Below are 23324 nucleotides of genomic sequence, written 5' to 3' on the forward strand. Positions count from 1 at the left end.
GTGAATGGTCTCATGAGTCACGACTCATCTCTTGGAAACAATCACACACTCAGTACCTTGTCTAACTTTGCGAGGTCACTATACAGTTGGATGCTCTGGAGCAGCGACACCAGATCTTAATAGCACCCTGCTCAAAGCCAAGTGTGACCTAGAGGCATTTTCTGATTCAGAACTCACTGTTCAGTATCAGTGCTTTGTAATATGGCTGCTGCAATCAAATCCTCACAGCTGTATGTCAACATCTAACTTAAAGCCTTTGAAGAAAAGAGTGGGTTTCACAGAGAAACAGAGACAACCCTTTGTGGGTTTAAACGATCATTGGAACTGTTGGACCCCTGATTCTTAAATGCACTCCAGATCTGTCTGGACACCCTCCTCTAACATTATACAATCAATGGCTTGTACCTCTGCAGCTGAGTAAACAGAGCCTCTGTATGTTTTTCCACTGTTAGCGACTCAACCCTGAGACTTCAGTGGGTTTGTAAAATGGCAGCTTTCTGAGAAGACATATGACATACGTGATGATCCTGTGATGACTGCATTTAACCATTGAGCGACTGCCACTGCTTCTAGCTCCACCCATATTTTTCCTGGCTACCGTTTACAGTCAGAATTTGGGCGTCTATGTGCTTTCACTGGAATTCACTGAGCTCCCGAGAGTGACCCATTCACAAATGTGTGTAGAATGTGTGTGTAGATGCCTCCCCCATCCCCCCTCCAAAAATACATTTAATCCTTACTTGAAAAATGATCATTTATGGCTGTCATCAGAGGGTGGTAGGGTGGAGGAGTAATGACCTGGAATCCAGTCCTACTTTTATAGGGTTTTTATAGCGATTTTAACAAAGCTAACAATGACAATACGCTGATGTTTCTCTATATAGGGGGCTCTTAAAAAACTGGCAAAGGGGTCCTCTTTCTTTAAAGAAACACCAGCCCTGAAGCTCCAGTGCTCAACATTCAGACACCAAATATGTCCTGGCTAAGCGTGTGTGGTAAACGGAAAACTGTAAATTAGATTTTTGTTCACCAAATCATTTCTTTAACAAGGCTGGGTTTCTTCTCCGTCTGGGAGCAATGAGGCCTGTAACAGGATCCTCAGACCTCTGCTGACTCATCTCAGGAAACCGCTCCGTGAGCACCTCCATATGCTCCGAGCACGAAAAACCCACCATAGAACCGGTGCAGATGTGCTGCAGATGTGTACCGCCGGTGGGGGGAGGAAATGGCCTCTACCAATGAGGACGCTGACCACTGGGTTTTTACGGACGTTTGGACACAGCCTTTGGACGCTGCCTGTTGTTTCTACAGCGGACAAACCCTCCCATTGTTTACTGTTTACAACGTGAAAGCACTGATTAAAACACTAATGAGGCATTAATTATTCATTCACTCTGATGGAGTCTACTTTTATACACTACATGTTTATCCAACACTTTCCCCTCTCTGCATTAACAGTCTCTACTGCTCGGGGAAGACTCACTAGACTTTAGAACATTGCTGGGAGCATTTGATGGCAGACAGGAGAGCATTAGCCAGGTCAGGTGCTGATGGTGGATGATAACACTCTTAAAAATAAAAGCTGTTACAAGGGGTTCTTTGAGCGATGCCATACATAAAAAAAAACACAAAAAATACTTGATCTTAACCATAAAATGGTTCTTTATGGAACCAAAATGGTTCTTCTATTGCACTGCTCATGTAACCCTCTGTAGCACCTTTTTTATAAGAGTGTAGTTCTGAATCACAAACTCCACTCCAGCACATCTCAGAGGAACTGGATGGAGAAGCATTACACAGTTCCATTACAATTCCATTACAATTCCATTACAGCCAAATACAGGGAGGGTTTATACCCCGTAAACCACACCTGGCATTGGGCCAACCGCTGGGTGCATTGAGTATAACAGGGATGAATAGATAGATAGATACGTTAGCAGTGACTTTGGGGGTTAAACCTGTACAGTTTGTGTGTGTGTGTGTCTGTGTGTGTGTGTGTTCCTGTGGGGATTAATATAGGTCAAGAGCGAGTGTGTCTCCGTGTAACATACAAAGGAATCTGTGGCTACACCCAGTACCGGAGAACAACATCCATTCACTCACTCACACACACACACCGCCCTGGGGAAAGAGAGTGGGGGAAAATGAGGGAAAGAAGAGGAGAAAGGGAGGGAAAGAAAAATAAAAACCAGAAACACCCTCAGAGCCTGCCAAATCCAGAGAGAGAGAGAGAGAGAGAGACAGAGAGAAAGAAATGGGGGGGAGGGAGGAGAAATTATATCCAGCCTGACCAACACCCCTCAGACAGACCCCAGTGTGTGTGTGTGTGTGTGTGTCTACAGTAATGTGATCATGTTTGACACGGAGCCACATCAGAGCTGAAGGAATGTTTTGGCAGCTTATGCGTCTCAGAGAGAGAGAGCGAGAGAGAGAGAGAGAGAGAGAGAGAGAGAGAGAAAGAAAGAGAGAAAGAGGATCAATGCCTGGCACTGAGCCAAGGACACGGAAAAGTGGCACAGCAGTCTCAGAGGGGAAATACCCACGATCTGCCCACGGGCATCAAGAACAGCTGCCAGAGAAAGAGAGAGAGAGAGAGAGAGAGAGAGAGAGAGAGAGAGAGAGAGAGAGAGAGATTGCCTTAAAACAATAACTTTCATACAGATACACACACTGTGGCTGCTGTATCACACCATCTTGTGACTTTTATGACTTATGAGTATCAGAGGGGGAGGGGGAGGGAAATGTGAATGAGGTGAAAGAAAGGAGGAGAGATATGGGGAAAGGGAGAACACAGATGGATAGAAAAAAGAAAAAGAATGAAGTGAGAGAGGGAGGGAGAGAGAGAGAGAAAAATGACAATGTCTCAGTGCCCCCCCCCCTTTTCTTTCTTGTTCTCTCGTTCCCAGCAGGGAATCGGCTGTGATCTCACTCCTGAATCTGAATCTGATTAACTCAGTGTCTGCAGCTCAGTGACTGAAGGAATCCATCACATCTGTAGCTTCCAGTCCAAACACATCCAACACAAAACTACAGCTTCAAACAAGGACGCAAATCACTGAGCAGCACCCTCATGTGGTGCAGTGTTTAAACATGAGTGAGTATTTAATGTGTGAGTTTCCTATTTAAAAATGATGATATTCATTCATTCATTTTCTGAAACCGCTTATCCAGTTCAGGGTCGCGGTGGGTCCGGAGCCTACCCAGAATCACTGGGTGCAAGGCAGGAATACACCCTACAGGGGGCGCCAGTCCGTCACAGGGTGACACACACTCATACATTCAATCACACACCTATGGACACTTGAGTCCAAAACCACAGGGAGAACACACCACACTCCTCACAGACAGTCACCCGAAGGAAACCCATGCAGACACAGGGAGAACACACCACACTCCTCACAGACAGTCACCCGAAGGAAACCCATGCAGACACAGGGAGAACACACCACACTCCTCACAGACAGTCACCCGAAGGAAACCCATGCAGACACAGAGAGAACACACCAACTCCTCCCAGACAGTCACCCGGAGGAAACCCACACAGACACAGGGAGAACACACCAACTCCTCCCAGACAGTCACCCGGAGGAAATCCATGCGAACACAGGGAGAACACACCACACTCCTCACAGACAGTCACCCGGAGGAAACCCACGCAGACACAGGGAGAACACACCACACTCCCCACAGACAGTCACCCGGAGGAAACCCATGCGAACACAGGGAGAACACACCACAGTCCCCACAGACAGTCACCCGGAGGAAACCCATGAGAACACAGGGAGAACACACTACACTCCTCACAGACAGTCACCCGGAGGAAACCCACGCAGACACAGAGAGAACACACCAACTCCTCACAGACAATCACCCGGAGCGGGTCCCTGGAGCTGTGTGACTGCGACACTACCTGCTGCACCACTGTGCCGCCCAAAAATGATGATATGTTATTGTTTATTAAAGCAATAGACTTCTAAAGTCATGTCATTGTTGTCTAGCCACCTTCATTCCCATAAAAGGAACCCCAGGTCTTTGCTTTTGATATATTAAAAAAATGCTGTGATAAACAAATGTTCCAAAGCCAATATAATTTACCAAATGTGTAATAACAACCTTCCGCAGTGGCTCGAGTGGCCACCCTTTCATCTCCTGGCCTCTGTTTACAGTGTGATGTGTCTCTGATGTACCTGATCTGTAATCAATGCGGATTAACAGAGCTCAACATTCCTAGGTGTTTATTTTGTTGAAGCCAGAAACTTATTTTGAACAACTGAACACATGAATGAGAATATATTTAACATATCAACTGCAAATATCGTTACTCTGATTAAACAAACCAGGGAAAGATCATACTCCGCACTGAACAAAGCTCTCACACTCACTGGATAGAACACACCCTAGAATCACAGTATAGTACACACCCCCAACAGTACAAAAAGCTCTGTGCATCTTTTATACAGTGATAGAAAATATGGCAACCCACAAAGCTCTGACTCCTACTCTGATTTATCACAATTAGCACAGCATGAATGTGCATGCACCATGACTCCCCTATGAACGCTTTTAAACAAAGAAAACAAACCACTGGGACAGTCGATTTCCATCATGCCAGGTGTGAAGAAAGAGTCTACAGAAATGTAGATTATGTTTTGTTTAATTAATAGAACTAAGTCTCTTTTCAATGTCATGCCCATATAAGGATTTCTGGGTCCAAGCTTATTTTCTCTGAGTGTAAACTTAATACCATTTTCAAAAATTGAACCTTCACCATACAATGGTATACATCATTATTCAAGTAGTGCTACATTTGGCAACTCAAAAGTGTCCAAAGGTGTGAGTGTGTGAGTGAATGTGTGAGTGTGTGTCACCCTGCGACAGACTAGTGCCCCCTCCAGGGTGTGTTCTCGCCTTGTGCCCAGTGATTCCGGGTAGGCTCCAGACCCACCGTGCCCCTGAACTGGACAAGTGGTTCCAGACAATGAACGAACGAATGAATGATTACTATATACACTGCAGTTTTTCTTCTAGCCCCCTGGTGGCCATTCCACACACAGACACATTTTCTATTAATATACTTAAATAAAAAATAATTTAGGGTGGCACGGTGGAGCAGCAAGTAATGTCATAGTCACACAGCTCCAGGGGCCTGGAGGTTGTGGGTTTGATTCCCGCTCTGGGTGACTGTCTGTGAGGAGTGTGGTGTGTTCTCCCTGTGTCTGTGTGGGTTTCCTCCGGGTGACTGTCTGTGAGGAGTGTGGTGTGTTCTCCCTGTGTCTGCGTGGGTTTCCTCCGGGTAACTGTCTGTGAGGAGTGTGGTGTGTTCTCCCTGTGTCTGCGTGGGCTTCCTCCGGGTGACTGTCTGTGAGGAGTGTGGTGTGTTCTCCCTGTGTCTGCGTGGGTTTCCTCCGGGTGACTGTCTGTGAAGAGTTTGGTGTGTTTTCCCTGTGTCTGCGTGGGTTTCCTCCGGGTGACTGTCTGTGAAGAGTTTGATGTGTTCTCCCTGTGTTTCCTCCGGGTGCTCCGGTTTCCTCCCACAGTCCAAAAACACACGTTGGTAGGTGGACTGGAGATTCAAAAGTGTCCGTAGGTGTGAGTGTCTGAGTGAATGTGTGTATTCCTGCCTTGCGCCCAGTGATTCCGGGTGGGCTCCGGACCCACCGCGACCCTGAACTGGATGAGCGGATACAGACAATAAATGCATTATTTAAAAAAATAATTTACCACTTATCCATGCCATGAACTATGACAAAAATGTCCTCACTGGGCTGAGCTGGTAGTGAGCAAAGACACTTACGAATCCCCTGCTGTGAAAACTATTCACACTTCTCCACAAAGACAGCTGAGCCAAGACACAACCAATGCCACATCATTCATAACCAGCTTTCATATCAAACTATTACAAATAAAACTACTGATTATTCAAAACACATTTTCAAAAGGTTTATGGACACCGCTAATAATTTGCTACTTTAAGATGCGCCCATTGCAGATTCAGATGTTGGCTAACCCTGAGATGACTATACGTCCCACTACTGGACTGTGGGCTCCAGAGTGAATCTGTGATGGACCTCCAGCAAGTGCCACTGGAAGGAGCTGGAGTGGTGTTTGTGATTTAAAACCAATCACCCAACAACAGTACATTACGCGTGCTTTCGTGGCTACCTACAAATCCTCACAGCAATGTTCAGACATACAGTCTCTAAGCCTTCCCAGAAACATGAGGGTGACAGTGTAGCAAAAGTGGGACAAACTCCCCGTCCGTACTCTGCATTACAGTAGACACGCTCGTGTCCATACACTTTTGGACAGCTGCCCTTAAGGGCTGTGATAAAGGCAGCAAAATGGGCTCGTGCATGATCTAGTTTTGCTCTGTAGACCCCGTGCAGCTGTGAGGCACGCGCCCTGCCCTGAGATGGAGGACTGAACATCAATGCAAATTATTATTATCATTATTATTTTTATTAATATTATTATGTCATTTATCCTCGAACCTCGCTCTGGCTTTGGCTAAATATGAACAAAAATCAAAGCACTTCACACCGTGTTAAATCAGCTTCGACTGCAGGCGTTCAAGAAAAAAACAAAAAAACAAACAAACAAACAAAATAAGGCACGCGCACTCACCTGGAACGTAAGCGATGCGTTGTTGTCCGGATGAAGCCAAAACAAAATCCTGAAAAACACACTTCCTCGTGCCTACGGTGACGACGCAGTCCAGGCTCGCGCGACCAAACACGCTTTAATCTCCCCGTGCGCGAGCATTCTGCTGCCTGATGAGCGATGATGCAACCCGCGCGCGCGAATGTGTGTGTGTGTGTGTGTGTGTGTGTGTTGAGTTCTCGAGGGGGAGATCCCGCGCGCTGTGTTGCACTGCTCCTGTGTGTCCGACTCCTTCCTCTCGCGCTCCTCGTACACGTACACACACTCTCTCTCTCTCTCTCTCACACACACACACACAAATTGTTTCCATTTAGGGGACACGCGCGCGCACACACATTTCCAAAGTTCAGTCTTCGAAGTTGTTTTTTTTTAAAAATTAAAACTGAGTGGTCAGGTCACTGTTCTGAGAAATACCCCCACCCCCGCTTCCATTTCCTTTTCTCATCAATGGCTTCTTGGCAGCTCTGCGTCCTTTCAGACCCACAGTACTGAGCTTAATTTTCTGAGGGTGGTGGGAGTGTGTGGGGGTCTTTTATGGTCTTTGCATGTGTTGGGGGTCCCATGTTCAATAGCTGTTTAAATCTATTGCAAGGGAATGGAACAATGAATGGCACAGGGATGTTTTGCATAATGGGATTATCTGCACAACCGTCACTGTCAGGACACAACCTTTTATCTCCAGAAGAGTAGCTTTACAGGAGGAAGAGATGTTCATAACTGCCATTGGAAGTGGATACCAACATTTGATTTAGAGTCATTCTGGACAGTTTCTATTAGTCATTCATCATGAAATTCAAAAGGCCAGGTATTATTTACATACATTAAAAACGTCAAACATGTATCTCCATGTACACAGTTATAATCCTGGATTTTACCTGTTGAATTTTGCCTTTCCTCCATCCATCTTTCGCAAACACCTCACCCTGATCATGGTCATGGGCAGAGAGCCTGGGCACAAATCACTAGGCAGAGTTTTTACAGGGGACGACTCACTCGCCCAGTCACTCCCACCTTGCTAATCCACTTACCAACATGTTTGGTTTTGGACTGTGGTGGAAAAGCAGAGCACCTGGAAGAAACCCACACAGACACAGAGAGAACACACACAATTCCTCCCAGACCACCTTCTAATATGAAGGTTACAGCAGATAAATGGTGAATGTATCTGGCAATGATCAGGAATGAATGGTCAATAATTCTGGCTCCATCTTTTGGCCCTGCACTGGCACTACATTAGAGTCCATCCTCAGGGTAGAGGTCAGTATCATTATTTTCATACATCATTCAAAAAGTGTGGGATAAACTCAATTTCCAATTTTGTTTTACTAAAGTATTATTTATTGTAATAATAATACTATTTTTTGTGGTCACATTCAACAAAACCAAAGTCTATTATTATTATTATTATTATTATTATTCTTTAACGGCGTAGAGCACGTGTGCAAAAACGCTACTCAAAATGGTTCTGGAGGCAGAGCTGCCTTTGAGGCAGAAGGAACATAAATAACAATAAACCAATTTTTATTGTGTTTGCCTGCTCTTACTTCCAGAAATCACTCTGGAGGAATACACATGCAGTATAACTCTCTTTTATGCTACTGTACATTTGTTGGAAGTGCTGCAAATATCTCAGCATTTTGTTTCATTTGAATGATCCTTCATATAATGGAACTCAGAGGAAGCTGCAGAATGTTATACAATAAAAATGTGGCTTCCTATGACACGATTTATGACTACTGCCTCTTAAGAAGCTGCAGAATGACTAACAGTAATGCTCTGCTTCCTCAGAGGCAGCAATCATTTGCTATTCAACTTTTAGTACCTGCCTCAGAGGAAGCAGAGTATTCTAACATTCTGTAGCTCTCTCTCCTTAAGAGGCAGCAGTAATAACTTTAGTGTGCAGGAACGTACTTCTACAATATCTCCCTCTGAGACCAACATCAACACATCTTCACAACAGTGTCACTGCAACTCAGAGCGACCCACCACCCAAATCATACCTTCTCTGTGGTGGACCTGACCACTGAAGAACAGGGTGAAGGGGGGAATAAAGTGTACTGAGCAAGAAACGGACTGTAGTCTGTAATTATACAACTACAACGTGCTTGTGTATGGTCAGTGGAACTCAGAGAAAGGACAGTGAGTGTAGAAACAAGGAGGTGGTCATAATGTTGTGGTCGGTTGGTGTATGTATGGACAACCACGGCCTTCATCTCCATTTACCCCACCAACGAAGCTAAAGCCAAAGCCAAAGAAAATGTATTGGTGCTTCTAAGCTTGCACTTCTACATAACTAGATATATGTAGAACTGTTTACTCTCCCACTGCTGCTGCCTTTCCTCTCCCTCTCAGAAATGATTTAGCACAGTGTATGAAATAATCAGCAGCTCTTTGGGTGCTGCAGTGTTTTGGGGCCGTTCCCGTTCTGACAGCAGCTCCGTTCCTCCGGGGAAAATAAGTTAAACTTTCATGGACCTTCTGGCGCGAATTGTTTACACGCTAAACACATGGGCAGCAGGCTAAAACCGGCTCTGACTAAACCACTGGCTCTGAATGAGTTTAACCACTATGCGCTAACGTGGCTAACACTGAAGTAGTAACCAGTGCTAAATGCTAGCTGTTTTATTTCATGGACCTGGCTTTAACACATACGATACTTTTTCTGATTTAACTGTTATTTCAAACAACTTACACTTCATATTTTATCAGCAAACCCCTCAAAGGAACTGTTTGTTCAGAAATTAGCTTGTATTACTATGCAAAGTGTGTTTAATTTAGTTAATCCAATCTGCCAGCATTAGCCCTCCCTTATCTCCCAACTTGTTACTAGCAACATAACCTATTTCTGTCACGGCTAGCCCAATATTGCCATTTTGCCTTTTCTGGCTAAAAGCTTTCTTTTAAAACTATTTACACAGTGTAAGGTGCATAGAGCTAGCTGCAAGCAACATTAGCATTTTCTGCCCAAGCTGCACCTGTTTAGAAGGACGAGCAGAGGTATCCTAATTTACCTAAAGTCATTTGCATAATGATCATTTGTGGCTCCATGCTTGTAGAAATAGATGGAACTTTTAAAATACTGAAACACTGCTGTGAAATTTCACAGACGCAACAAACACCTGAACCACGAAATCAAGAAATTGCCAACTACAAAAATCTGAAGTTTTTCTGCTGAGTTGATGTTGGAGGGCTGCACCTGGCTCGGGTGTGCTGCTCACTTGAACAGAAGGAGACTGTTTCCAAGCCTAACTATAAGCCAATGTTGAAAATATCTATCTTGCGCACGTCAACACATGTATACACCTATAAAAGTCTTTTAAAAGTATTTCACAAATTCTTGTAAATTTCCCAAATGATTTTGAGGAATTAAATGTTAATTCCAGCCAATGTGTGCACGTCAGCAGGGCACAGGACAAAATAGGAATCCCGAAAGAAAGAAAAAGTAGGGTATTTATATTTACATTACGCATTATATGTAAATCGCAGTAGTTTTTTTTGTGGCAAATGAAAGCCAGAGTGGTCACAGCATTGAGGGAATACAAAAAGGGAGTTTGGTAAAAATGTGTGAATATCCTTATAATTTTCTAAAGTAGCCTAGAGAGTCTTTTTTTTTTTTCGGTGCTTGCTTGAGTTTGGACTATTTTAGCCACTGGACTTTTCACTTCAGGTTTTGTCTTCAAAAGGTCACCTAATGTATACTCTTTTTCCACAAGTGAACACATTTCCAGGGTCTTAAAGTGTTTATAATACGCTTTTGTCAAAACAACACAAGGATCAAACACCAGTGACCTTTTAAGCAACAGTTCTTTTAAATTACAACAGCCCTACACATGAAGTGCTATCATTGGACAGGAGTGGATGGTCCAATTCTAGTGATTCCCTTACTATTTTGAAAGGTCATCAAGGTCAGATCTTCTCATTTTATTTCTCATTTTCTGGGTCAGCCCAGATTCAGAGTAGGACATCTCCAGATTCTCAAATTAATGTGAAAACAAGCTTTAAAATGTGTTTTTCATAATGTCTCCTTTATACAAAATTATGAAAGTTAAAACAAGTCTTAACCCTCAGTATTAAAACCAAAATTTCTTTGAATTGCAACTGGAATCCACACAATCAGAAGAAAACTCAGAGGCGATGTTGAACAGTAGAAGTGTTTCTTATTGAAACAGTCACATACAAATCTTGTCCATTAATCACTGTACGACATCATTTTACAAATCCCAATGTACAGCTCAGGTTGATTAGTATGTGTACATACATTGCTGTAATAACATCTGAAAAACACTTCCGAAGAAAAAGTAAGGCACCCACTGAGTCGGTGGGTTCAGGCGATTCACTGGAGAGGAGTGAAAAGAAAAAGTGACAAAAACGAAGCAGTGAGGGATTAGAAATAGAACCCTTTACACAATGATGGTGGAGAAAAAAAAAACCCATACAGACACCCCTTGAGAAAGTTGACAGGGTTAAAATAGGACTGTGATCCTGAACGGATCTGAACAGACCTTGTGTCTTTTGTGCTAGTGTCCACATGTTGAGATTAAACGTCTGTGTGTCGTTACGCTGGTGTTTGTGTCTAAACATATGGAGGAGATCAGACCATCAGATCTGGTCAGAGTAAAAACACTCTGTTATTGAACAGATGAGCGAAGGAAACGGTGTAAATGCCGTCTTAACAAAGGAGTGTATTTGGCGTGCGCACACACGTACACAAATATCACAATCATAACCAATAACCATTCTGAATAACCAACAGATCCTGCACAGAGCACAGACTGATGTCTAAGTCTTGATTAAAGCTGAGTGAAATCTGATAATGAAAGCTGGATTTGATTTCAGTAAAAGGGGGATTTCAGTGCATGTCTTCCATTACTCTGAATTTTCTGATTTCTTTTGTTTTTCTACATTTACACATGTGCAGAGACAGAACCAGAATAAGAAGTTGCCTGAGAAACAGTAAACACTTTACGCTTGTTACAAAACTGTAATTGTGAAAAGATGATAAACGATACACATTTGGCAACTTAAACTTCTAAATAAATATCAGTAAAAAGGAACATTAACAAGAAACGGCTTATGAAAAAATGACTGGTGAGTTGCTAAGCAAGGTAAAGGGACTCTGTTTATATAATGGACTACTGCCAAAATCTAGAATTAAACTAAAATGATCAGAGTAATGCCTGAAAGCACAGTGTGATCTATATTCTGGTCACTGAATGAGTATAAAATACGTGAAACTTGTCGGGAATGCGAAACATACTGTACCGTTTTTACAGTATACATCAATGAGCCAAAACATTAAGACAACTCACAGTTGGAGCAAATAAGGTCGATCTTGTTGATGGTTTTGGTGTAAAGTGATTGTCTAAACAAACAAATACCAAACATGTGACAACACTTTCCAAAAACTTAATACTTTATGTGTGTTCTCTGTAGGGGATATGTTCACAAATTTTAACTGGAAAACATTGACCAAGGGGCGTACACATTTGCCTATGACTGTGTGTGTATGAGTACATATTTCTATGTTTATTTGGGCTTTAACCGTGTAAAGAACCTGAATATTAACGTGTGTGTGTGTATGAGGATGTCTTGCATACCTCCTTAGCCTGAGTCTCTTTCACAAGGTGTGTTTTTTCTCTGATGTGTGCAGGAAAATGTGCTTGTTTTACCAACTTCAAGAAAAAAAAAAAAGACCAAAAGGGCCCTCAAAAAAACGCTTTCCAAAAAGGAGCTGTTTCACCGCTTCATTAATCTTCCTCCACTGTGCTGACCTCAGCATATGCTTGCAGCAATAGAAGACAAAATACATAGCAGGGTCTCTCTCTCCACCTTCATACAGCATTTCCCTCTCTGCATTATCTCATATCACTGGAATGGGACACAAACAGAGTCTGCACAATGTTATATCCTCATCAACTTCAATCCAGTTCAGATATTTAATATTTCTCATTTTGAGTTTGTGTTAAATATATTCTGAAGTTATTTTACAGTAGTGTTCAGTCATTTCCTCCAATGATTACTTTGCAGAACAGCCATTATCTTGACACCTAGTGGCCTGGATGTGTCAGACTCTCTACTGAAAAGGTATTTGAAACATGGCCGCTTTTATAGAGGTGACCCACCCCATACAGAATAAACCGGCTTGTTCTGGAAATACGGTTACATTTTAATAGAACGTTAATATAGTTAGCTGTTTTTCTTTTTGTTTTAAATTATCATACTTTTCAAAAACAGCTTCAATATGAGAAATATTTGATATTAGATTAAGGGTTCCAATTTTTAGGGGGGGTGGGGGTGTGTGGTTGGGGTACGACAGTTATTCTGTTGCTTTTAATACAGTAACAAACAAAAGGAAAAAAATCTACATGTTAAAACAAAAATGAACCCAAAAAGTAGAACCCATGTCTACAACTTTTTTTTTTGTTTTGTTTTTTGCTCACAGAGCTTAATAACTTATCAAGAAACACATTTTCTCCCCTTAAATATAGCAGTACAAAAATAGATAGGAAAAATCTTTTAGAGCATTTACAGCACAGAACAATCAAAAAGTGAATTTTTAAACAACTGTCTCTCAAGAAAAACAAAGAGGCTGATCACACTGACAAAGTGACGGCAAAGCAAGGAGTTAATTTCTGTTACATCCTAAACTCTATAAATTCAACAGAAAATTATAGTTTGGCAGAAAACCTAATTTATATTCCCCCACTAAGCCAAAATGTAGTACAACAGCCTAGTTCAAAAATGTTAAGAACTAAATATAAACAGCTAAAATGGAAGCGAGTAATAGGTGGATTGGTTTACTCATAGATTTTACAATATGAAAGGTATAGTGACTTTCAAAACAGTGCTACAACAAAAAATCATCTGCAGGAAACAAAGGCCATGTCTTGGAACCCGCCCATATTTTGTCATGATTTTTTAATTATATTTGGAATGAAGGGGGAAAAATTTAAAGCCAAACTAAACCTTGAGGTTGAGTCTATTTAATGCTCATGGTGCTGTCACCTTGTTTCAGACCTACTTTGCTTGATAACAGTAATGTTCTGAACGTAGGATAAACAATGTGACTGAGGAGAAATCCAGTGCAAAATTCCCTAAAGGTAAATGTATATAAACTTGAGTGGTAAAACTTGTGTTCATACTGTGGTCTGTTTATTACATTAACAGCTAATAAAGTCATTTGTAAATATTAATTTTGAATGAACTGTAAGTTCTCTTGGTCTGTAATACATTTCCACATACTTCCATCATAAATATATTTGAAGTTTCTTGGGTCTCTGTGTGTGTGGCAGAATTTTAAATATGCTGGTATTTGTAAGTGAAATTCTGGTCACCTGGTTCATATCTATGACCTGAACAACACCATGACTACAGCCAAATGGACCTCTGGTATCTGAGTAGCATCACTGATCCATTTCCTCATTCATGTTCAACCAGAAATGTTTTAGGGCAACACACACCCAAAACAAATAAATAAATAAACACAATAAAATACAATAAATAAATAAATAAACAAACACTCTCCTACGTGGTCTCTATGTTAAAGGCAAGAAGATTCCAAACAAAGAGTAAGTTCCCTGGTCACAGCTGAGTGTTAAGAGTGCTTTGACCTTGCCCTAGGTTAAGGTTGTGTTTAAAAGTTAACAGCCCTGGTCAAATGGCATTCTTTTCAGGAAACCAATAAAATAGAGTTTAAAATAGAATTAAAACAGTAAACTTCAGTGCCAATAAAAACTCCACATTTTATACATTCGTTTTATGAAGTCCTTGTTAAACTCAGGCAAATTAAAAGTAATTGTGCATTATATTTAATTGTACTGATATTCACGTGTAATTTGAGTGAGGGCGCCGAAATTTTGGCACACGACTCGACACATGAATTATATGCTCTGTGGATGGCAGATAACAGTCTTTCATACATCTCCCAGAATGCACTGTTGTCAGGGCCAGATTGGGTAAATTGAGCTAGGCTTGGGCTGTCTTTGTTTTCCACGTAGGCCTTTAGGGCTTCAGCAGGTGTGGCAAGGGTGTGTTGTGTCATTTTTTTTCCTTCTCAGGTTTTCCTCCTACATTTTCTTTGCGTTTTCAGTGGCTGTAGTTTAGTACTTGACCAAGTGTGGCGTAGGAGGGGCCTGTGAGGTTTTTGTTTTCCTTTCAGTGTCACTCTTGGTTTTTCTTCTCCACTGTATTCACCTTTTGGCTGGTCTCTAGAACACCTTGAAGAGGTGTGGCCTCCATTGTTCTCCCCTCCCTGATTTCTTCATCTATTTGGAGGTGGGGTCACTAGGATTGAAGGTGTGTCCTGCTTCCTTTTCAATTTGTTTCTTATTATTTCCTTTGCCTCTTTTCACCATGATGTGGCATGGGCAACAGTGTTGTTTTGGTTTTCTCGTTCACCATTTGGTCTCTAAGACTCAAGGAGGCTGTGCCAGCGGCACACCTGCTGCCCCTTGGACTCCTTCATCTGGGTCCAGTGTGTTAACTCCGCCTCCCCTGAGCTGTTCAGACCCAACGAGATCCAGCCAATCATCTCCTTGCGCTTCATGCTGCGTTTGTTGTAGACGGAGAGGATGAGTGTGACGTCAGAGAGCTGGAACAGTGCCACCTGGAACACAAAGGTCTCCTTGTAGGTTGGGTTCGGCTGACCACGACAAATGGATGTCTTGCACTTCGACATCTCCTGACCCATCGAGTTCAACAGAGTTAACTTCACATAGGTGTCTACAGATAGATACATAGATAGATATATAGAGAGACAGAGAGACAGAGCAAGAGAAAGAGAGAGAGAGAGAGAGAAGTGTTACTGCAAAGTTACAAAAAAAGCAATGTTATAATTAAAAAATTATTTTATTTTTGAAAAATTATTAGGTCCTATAGGAAAATTCATTTGATGAGGCAAAAGAAAATAAAACAAAATTATAAAAAAAAACCACTTCAATTTGCTATTATTACTCAATATTAAAACTATCCACAAAAGTATTATTTAAAAATTATTGGAAAAAAAAAAATAACGTCTATAACATGCATCACATCACAGTTTTGAATAATTACATGGGGTTCTAAATGAAAAAATGCATTTTTTTGTCTGTATATCTACTGTATATTGCATTGTTATTTTTGTATGTTTCATTATGCTCTGAATACAAATCAGAAATACACTTATTCAGAAATCAAAATGATAATGAGGTTACCATGCATGTAATGGCAAGATAAAAAAAGAAAAAAAGATTTCTGCAGTACACAGGAGTGGAGCAACCGCAAGACAAAATACTGATGACATCACGCTCTGTATGTCATTAACAATTCCCTGATTTTCACGTTCAGATTTGCTGAAACGAGTCTGATTAGTCTTTTATGAAAACCATTTACTCCAATTAATGTATTCAGCTCCTTTTTTCACTCAAACGACGCACATGTTTCAATGAGCGCTAATCTCTGGACGAGTTCTGCCTTTTAAAATCATCTGTAAACATCAAAAAAGCAACTGGAGGTGAAAGAGCAGGAGGAGGAGCCATGTTCAGAGCAGGCTCAGTTGAATTTTTTAACATATTCAAACTTCCTTTGAGTGTGAGCCACTGTCCCAAAGCCTTTTCTCTTTCTATGTTTCGATAAAGAATAAAAGTTGCACTCTTTACCATTTCATAAAGGCCCTGTTGAAACGTCCCTGATTTGCTCGCATCAGAAATAAAAAGTGGCTTCTGCTGACACCTTAAGTGGTTATGCTGCACACTAATGGGCCTCATGCTGATGAGAGCTGGAGGGACTCAATGGCGATTAAGCACTAGTGATTGGCCTCATTGAACGAGGCATTGTTCCAGCGTGAAAGAAAAAGAAAAGAGAGACGGAGAGATGGTCGTCTTGACTATAATGGTGAAGTGGAGGAAACGCTTCAGCTTTTCAGCGTAAGACTGAGGACAGAACAACGCTGAATCTTTGCCAGGAAATAATAGTAGTAATTAAAAAGGAAAAAAAAGCCTCCTAATGCATACTACATACTCCACCCCACCCCACTTTCAAAACAGCTCTATCTATATACAGACTACTATCAATGGAGGTGGTGGTATCAGTTAATGTTAATGTGGACATACACTCTTAAAAGTAAAGCTGCCTAAATGGGGGTCCTTTGGAGTCATTATGCTTCCCTATGGTTCCTTGAGAAATTATTTATATAAATTAAAGTGTAATATAAATTAATTCCATATAATTTCCATAAATTCTTATATGTTTCTAGAAGAACGGAGCCTAGAAGAAAGCCTAATTTTAAATTATTGACACTTCGAAAAAATTGACTGGATTCATGAGTTGGTTTTTTTTTGTGGTATCCAACTACCTGTAGTCAAGCAAAGTCCTGATCAGTTATGATGTCAAGTGCTGGACAGAAAAACTAACATATCAGATGTCACAGTGACAGTTGAATTAATCAAATATTTTGATTAACCATAAAATCATTCATTCATTATCTGAAACCCTTATCCATTTCAGGGTCACAGTGGGTCCAGAGCCTCCCTGGGATCATTGGGCACAAGGCAGGAATACACCCTGGAGGGGGCACCAGTCCATCACTTGACAACACACACGCCCCTACGGACACTTTTGAGTCGCCAATCCACCTACCAACGTGTGTTTTTGGACAATGGGAGGAAACCGGAGCACCCGGAGGAAACCCACGCAGACACAGGGAGAACACACCACACTCCTCACAGACAGTCACCCGGAGGAAACCCACGCAGACACAGGGAGAACACACCACACTCCTCACAGACAGTCACCCGGAGGAAACCCACGCAGACACAGGGAGAACACACCACACTCCTCAAAGACAGTCACCCGGAGGAAACCCACGCAGACACAGGGAGAACACACCAAACTCCTCACAGACAGTCATCCGGAGCAAAACTCGAACCCACATCCTCCAAATCCCTGGAGCTGTGTGACTGCGACACACTACCTGCTGCACCACCCTGCCACTCCCTTTAAAATCAATTTTGAGAAATTTTACATTTTTGGGAATAAAAAAAAAAAAAAAAAAAAAAAAAAAGATTCTTCAAGTCTATTTGCAGGTTCTAAAATGTGGATGAACGTGAGCAGTGATGTATCCAGATTTAAGGCAGATTTTAGAAATGGAAAACAACTGCAGGAAAATGTACTGGGAGAGTTGATGAAAAACTGCATCATACAATACATATAGGAGAGGACAGGATCAATTTATTGTACCTTTGCACTTAGACATTAGAAATGGATTGCTGTTGCTCACTGTCCAATAATGGATAGAAGTAATGGGAAATTGATAAGTACAAAGAATATATAGAAATATACAAACAAAACCAAACAAATAAATAGTTTTAAAGTGCATGGTGCACATATGCTGACCATGTGCAATATGAAAAAAATATCGTCTTACTAATAGTCCAGTTAGTTTAACCTAGAAGAGCCAAAAATTGTTCACCAAGAAACAGTGTAACCTCGAACACCGTTCATTCGTTCATTGTCTGTAAACGCTTATCCAGTTCAGGGTCGCGGTGTGTCCAGAGCCTACCTCAAACAACATTGCTAACTTATTATTGGAAACTCCTTATATGCTCCAAGAGAAGTGAGATTTACATGATCCCAAATTGAAGGAATGGCTCTAATAGTAAAGGTTCATCGCTGAATTTTCACTTTTTTTTTAAAAGAACAATTCACCAAGAGGATTTTTAAAGAAATGCTGACTTTGAATTTTCTGTGTTTCTGATTTAGAGTCTCGGTAGGCATCTTTCATTTTAAGAGTGTAGATGTGAGGAAAGCATCACCAAAATCAGAAATGGCAGTCATTCAGGCCATTTAATGAGATGGGAAATTTGGGGAAGAAAAGAAAAAGGGTTTCATTAACAGTTCTCACATAGATATTCACAGGATCTGTAAGAAACCTGTGTTATTCAAATTCACACTGAGATTTAAAGTTTGGCTTGAGAGAGAGAGAGAGAGAGAGAGAAAAGAGAGAGAGTGCATGCAGGCACATCCACCATCTACAGACTGTTTGCCATCTATAAGAGAGTGAAGTTTTGAGGGACTCAAACTATTTAACGAAACCAAAATAATGTAAATTGAATTATATGAGTCCTTATCCTCAGAGGTACAGTTACACTGTATGTACAAATATTTGTGGACACCACTTATGGGTGAATCCTGTTTGAATATTCTCAGTAGAAAAGCAGGATATGAAATGCTGGAGCAGCTGCACATCAATCAAAGTTCACCATGTCCAATGCAAAGTGTGGGCTAGTGGAATATAACCGCCACCTTTTGCAATTAATAATGACTTACAGAAAACTGACTTCTAAGGGATGTATGTGATGTAGATATTGATTTCCAACTCTTGTAGATGACAAACAATCCTTGTTTATACAGACTTACTGCACTACAATCACCAATATACAGAAAAAGAACTGATAAACTATGGAAAAGAAAAAGAAACGGCAGTGGCACTACGAGAATTACGTGCATAAATAACGTCCAACAGACTGAGGCCATGGGCCGGGCAACTCACCTCTGATAATATAAACCTGCCCACCTATCAAGTGCTTTAGACAACAGAACAATCCATCTGACAGAGGATTGAGGGGAGAGAGAGAGAGAGAGAGTTGGGGTTGGGGTGGGAGGTATAGTAACAAGGCAGGAAAGGACAGAGAAAAAGAAGAGTAGGAGAGAGGGGTAGGGAGAGGGAAAAACCCCAAAAAGGAATAGACAAAGATAGAACGGAGAGAGAGAGAGAGAGTGAAAGAATGAGAGAAAGAAAGAGGAATGAAAAATGAAAACAACAGTAGGAGAGAGAGAGACCAGGTCAGGAGGTTAAATGTTAAATGACATCACATTAGGTTAGTGTCAACAAGAGTTCATAAAGCAGACAGCAAAGCTTCAGATTCAACAGCACTGCATTTGAACTGCAGCCTTCATAAGCTCATGTCTAATATGTTCTTAATGTCAATGATATTCAGGTCCATAAAGGGCCTGTAGCATACCGTACTATTGTATTTTATGGTTCACTTATGACACAGGTGAATTAATAATTATTCATGTAAAAAAACAATTAAAACTGAATAATTCTTTGGAATTAAATTAAACGTATAAACCCTCATAATTGTTACTGTACCATTAAGACTGTATAAACATTGCCTGGTGTGTATTTTACAGGCTCTTTGTATCTTCTGCTTGAGTGGATGAGTGCTGTAGACTGAATAGACCAGTAAATGCGTAGAAGTGCTGGTTTATGTGGCATCAAAAAGTTGATTAATTCAAAAACAGGTCGTTCTTGCAGCTTACTTTCCAAATATGGACTGTTCATACTGGGGGACTGGGCAGTGAATGGTATATACACTATATTCAATTTTTGTTCAAAAAACAAATGGAACCTGCATTTTGCAGATATCTGCCCTTTAAAACACTTTGTTATGATGGCTTAGTGAAGGCTTCGGAAGCCGTTATGCAGTGCTCTGTCACTGAAGCATGGCTGAAACCTTGATGAGGCAGATTGAGGTCAAATTTTTAAACGGGATCTGAAGAGAATGAAACAGAAGGAGCAGCATGTGAGGATGGGGTAACAGAAAGTGCTTGGGAAAGAAATAAATGCATGAATAAATAAGTAGATAAATAAAAATCAGATCAGTTCACCTTGAGGAACGCAGTCTGATTTAAACCATATACAAAAATAGCCCTTTAAACCAGGCACTAAAACAAAACACTTTGTGGGTGGGTTTTACTTGTGTTTATTATACCCGCCATCCCTATTTTTATTGAGTAAATTATATTTTAGATCACGCTGTAGTCTGGTTCATGCCCAGATAAGGAGGGTCTAAACCTTTACTTTAGAGAAACAATGAATGGTCCTCTGACAAATACAGCCTATGTTCCCCTTTAAGATGCTCAAAATATTTGTACTACAGAGTATTATATCATTATTTATATTTTCAGAGGAATAATGTTTAATGAGAAAGACATTTTACTAGATACTCAATGTGTAAAATGTCCTAAAAATAAAATATAATTAAAATATACCCTGCTCCCAAATGATCTTGACTGTATTTGAGGTACCATTCCATTTAACAGTATTTCCATTTCATGTACTTAACTATAATACATTACAATGTTCAGTGGAATATTAATGCGATTGAAGGGTACAGAATAAATAGAAGTGATGAGTCAAGCTTAGACCCAGGGCATCAGGATATAACTACAGGATGATAGCACTGGCTCAAGAGTTTTATAATGTGGTATTAGTGAGGGATAATATATATATATGGCATTCTTAAAACTGGTAATAAAAGTGTTAGAGCAAAGTGAGAGAGAAGGTACAACCTGGGATGCTGATTTTGGAAACTTCATGCATGGTAAAATGTCCAGAGATGCTTTCACAGTGAGAGTTTTTTTTAAATAGAGCTGTTTAATAAGTTTTAGATAAGCCAGGGCTGAGTTCAGGAGACGGTGCTGGTAACAGTGAGTGAGTGAGTGGGTGGGCGAGTGAGTATTTACTGGGTGGTTTGTTGGCAGCGAGGTTTTTGAAGTGGCTCCCTTTGATGACCTCGACAGAGAGGCGGCCCGTGGTGGCATTGTAAACGAGGCCCAGCAAGATTTCAGGAGCTGCACTTTGACCTGCAGACTGGAATGTTGAGGCTGTGTCTGTGCAGGATGCATCGGATACACTAACCTGAGACTCACTGCCCTAAACAAACAAACAAACCAAACAAACAAACAAAAAAAACCCACTCCGATATGAAATATTTTCATAGGATTTTTAATATATTTTTGCTTGTTATATTTTTCAACTTTTAAGCGCATTTATCTTATTAAATTTCCAGATAATTATGAAATTTGAGAGTGTCATGAGCTAAATTATCATTAAATTATATATATATATCAACCAGAATAAACATGTTTTCCGTTGCTGAGATATTCTTTGAGATGAGTGCCATACAGTTATCATAATCCACCATAAAAACAAAAACAAAAGACCTCTAATAACATGCATGTCTTGGTTAAACTAACAACTCCAAACCACCTCTTTAAAAGTCTGCCGACACCTAAATGGTCACTTACTGCTATGCTGCAGCAGGGGTCCAGTATGACGGGGACAGACATCTTTCCCTGCAGGTTAAGTTTGGTGAGGTAGAAAACCTTTTCTCCCAGGATCTTCTCTTTCTTCATGCGTCGGATGCTGTAGAGTCGGAAGCGTATGGCATAGTTGCTGATCATCTCCGACTCAATGTGGCTGAAGTGGAACGTTTCTGTGAAGATGGGACAGGGTCCTCTGGCAATGCTAGTTTTGGCTCGCTGCTTTTTGGTGGGCAGCAGAACCAGGTGCACCTGCCATGATAGGGACAAAATACTCACACTAAAGCTCAGGCTTGCCATAGGTAAACATTCGCCTGCAAGCATTGTTTAAGGGATTTCTCCTCCTGCACATTCAAATACAACATCTGATTCTGTGGTAACCAACAGACGTTAAAGTTAAGGGCACAACTGTTGGCTTTGTATCTAGATTTCTTCATGATTAAACGGCCATTATACTGACATGGTGTGGGCTGTGCTCTAAAGAGCATTAACAGGTTCATTCAGGGTCTACAAATCAATTTGATACTTAAGACAGCTGGAACCATCATAACAGTAACTCATTCATTCATTCATTATCTGTAACCCTTATCCAGTTCAGGGTCGCGGTGGGTCCAGAGCCTACCTGGAATCATTGGGCGCAAGGCAGGAATACACCCTGGAGGGGGCGCCAGTCCTTCACAGGGCAACAGAGACACACACATTCACTCACACACTCACACCTACGGACACTTTTGAGTCGCCAATCCACCTACCAACGTGTGTTTTTGGACTGTGGGAGGAAACCGGAGCACCCGGAGGAAACCCACGCGGACACAGGGAGAACACACCACACTCCTCACAGACAGTCACCCGGAGCAGGAATCGAACCCACAACCTCCAGGCCCCCGGAGCTGTGTGACTGCGACACCACCTGCTGCACCTCCGTGCCGCCCTCATAACAGTAACTATCAAGTCTAATTGTCTACCAAACATTTCCCAAAAAATAATTCTGAAAATTGGCATATTTTGGCAGAAACTGTTAAACTAATACAAATAAATTAAAAAAATTATTCAGCTGGAAACTGAAATATCAGGTACTTTCTGCAGTGGAATAATTCCTTATGCAAGTCTGATAAAAGCTCTGTCAAATCAGTCTAACTAGCTCTAATATACGTTGCAATGTATTAAAACACAAGGTAAACCTTTGATTTGGGTATTGTGACCATATCTATCACTTTGAACATTGGTCAGGTTGTTCAGAGCACAAACCTAATTTACATCTGCATAATCAATACTGCCAAATCCAATACTCCAATAACAATAAACAGATATATATCACAGAGCTCTACCTGCCAGGAGATGTTCCCTGTGCGTTTGAGTGGAGGAATGTCCGTTACCGCTGTTACCGTGACAGCTAGACGCTGATCACAGGAATCGTAATCAAAAACGACGTCCAGCGTCCCAAACTGTGCTAACGGCTCAGGGTCATAACCTTTAGATAGATGAGCAGCAGACCCACGAGCAGAGAGGTCCTACAAGGAGAGAGGGGGTGGGATGGTGGGGGGAGAGAGACAGAGCAAGGGAAGGAGAATTTTCTTTAG

At 41.2% G+C, this 23324-nt stretch overlaps 2 protein-coding genes across 5 annotated transcripts in view; both read right to left on the bottom strand.

Annotated features, from left to right (window-relative positions):
- The window catches only part of sertad4 (SERTA domain containing 4), a 15213-nt gene extending 8475 nt beyond the window's left edge, over positions 1 to 6738 (bottom strand). Inside the window, exon 1 of the mRNA XM_066678774.1 lies at positions 6625 to 6738. The gene's annotated coding sequence lies outside the window, so the exon portion shown is untranslated. The remainder of the gene's footprint in view (positions 1 to 6624) is intronic.
- Positions 6739 to 10851: 4113 nt separating this feature from the next.
- Positions 10852 to 23324, bottom strand: part of syt14a (synaptotagmin XIVa) — a 50454-nt gene continuing 37981 nt past the window's right edge. For 3 of the 4 annotated variants that reach the window (XM_066678772.1, XM_066678770.1, XM_066678773.1), the window contains 4 exons: positions 23073 to 23255; positions 21730 to 21996; positions 21166 to 21355; positions 10852 to 15381 (listed from right to left, as the gene is read on the bottom strand). In XM_066678772.1, coding sequence (XP_066534869.1) covers positions 15068 to 15381; positions 21166 to 21355; positions 21730 to 21996; positions 23073 to 23255 — 954 coding nt within the window. In that variant the 3' untranslated portion in view covers positions 10852 to 15067. The remainder of the gene's footprint in view (positions 15382 to 21165; positions 21356 to 21729; positions 21997 to 23072; positions 23256 to 23324) is intronic. The other variant, XM_066678771.1, reaches the window with a different exon arrangement.

This window comes from Hoplias malabaricus, chromosome 8 (assembly GCF_029633855.1).
Source record: "Hoplias malabaricus isolate fHopMal1 chromosome 8, fHopMal1.hap1, whole genome shotgun sequence".
Classification (NCBI taxonomy): Eukaryota; Metazoa; Chordata; class Actinopteri; order Characiformes; family Erythrinidae; genus Hoplias; species Hoplias malabaricus.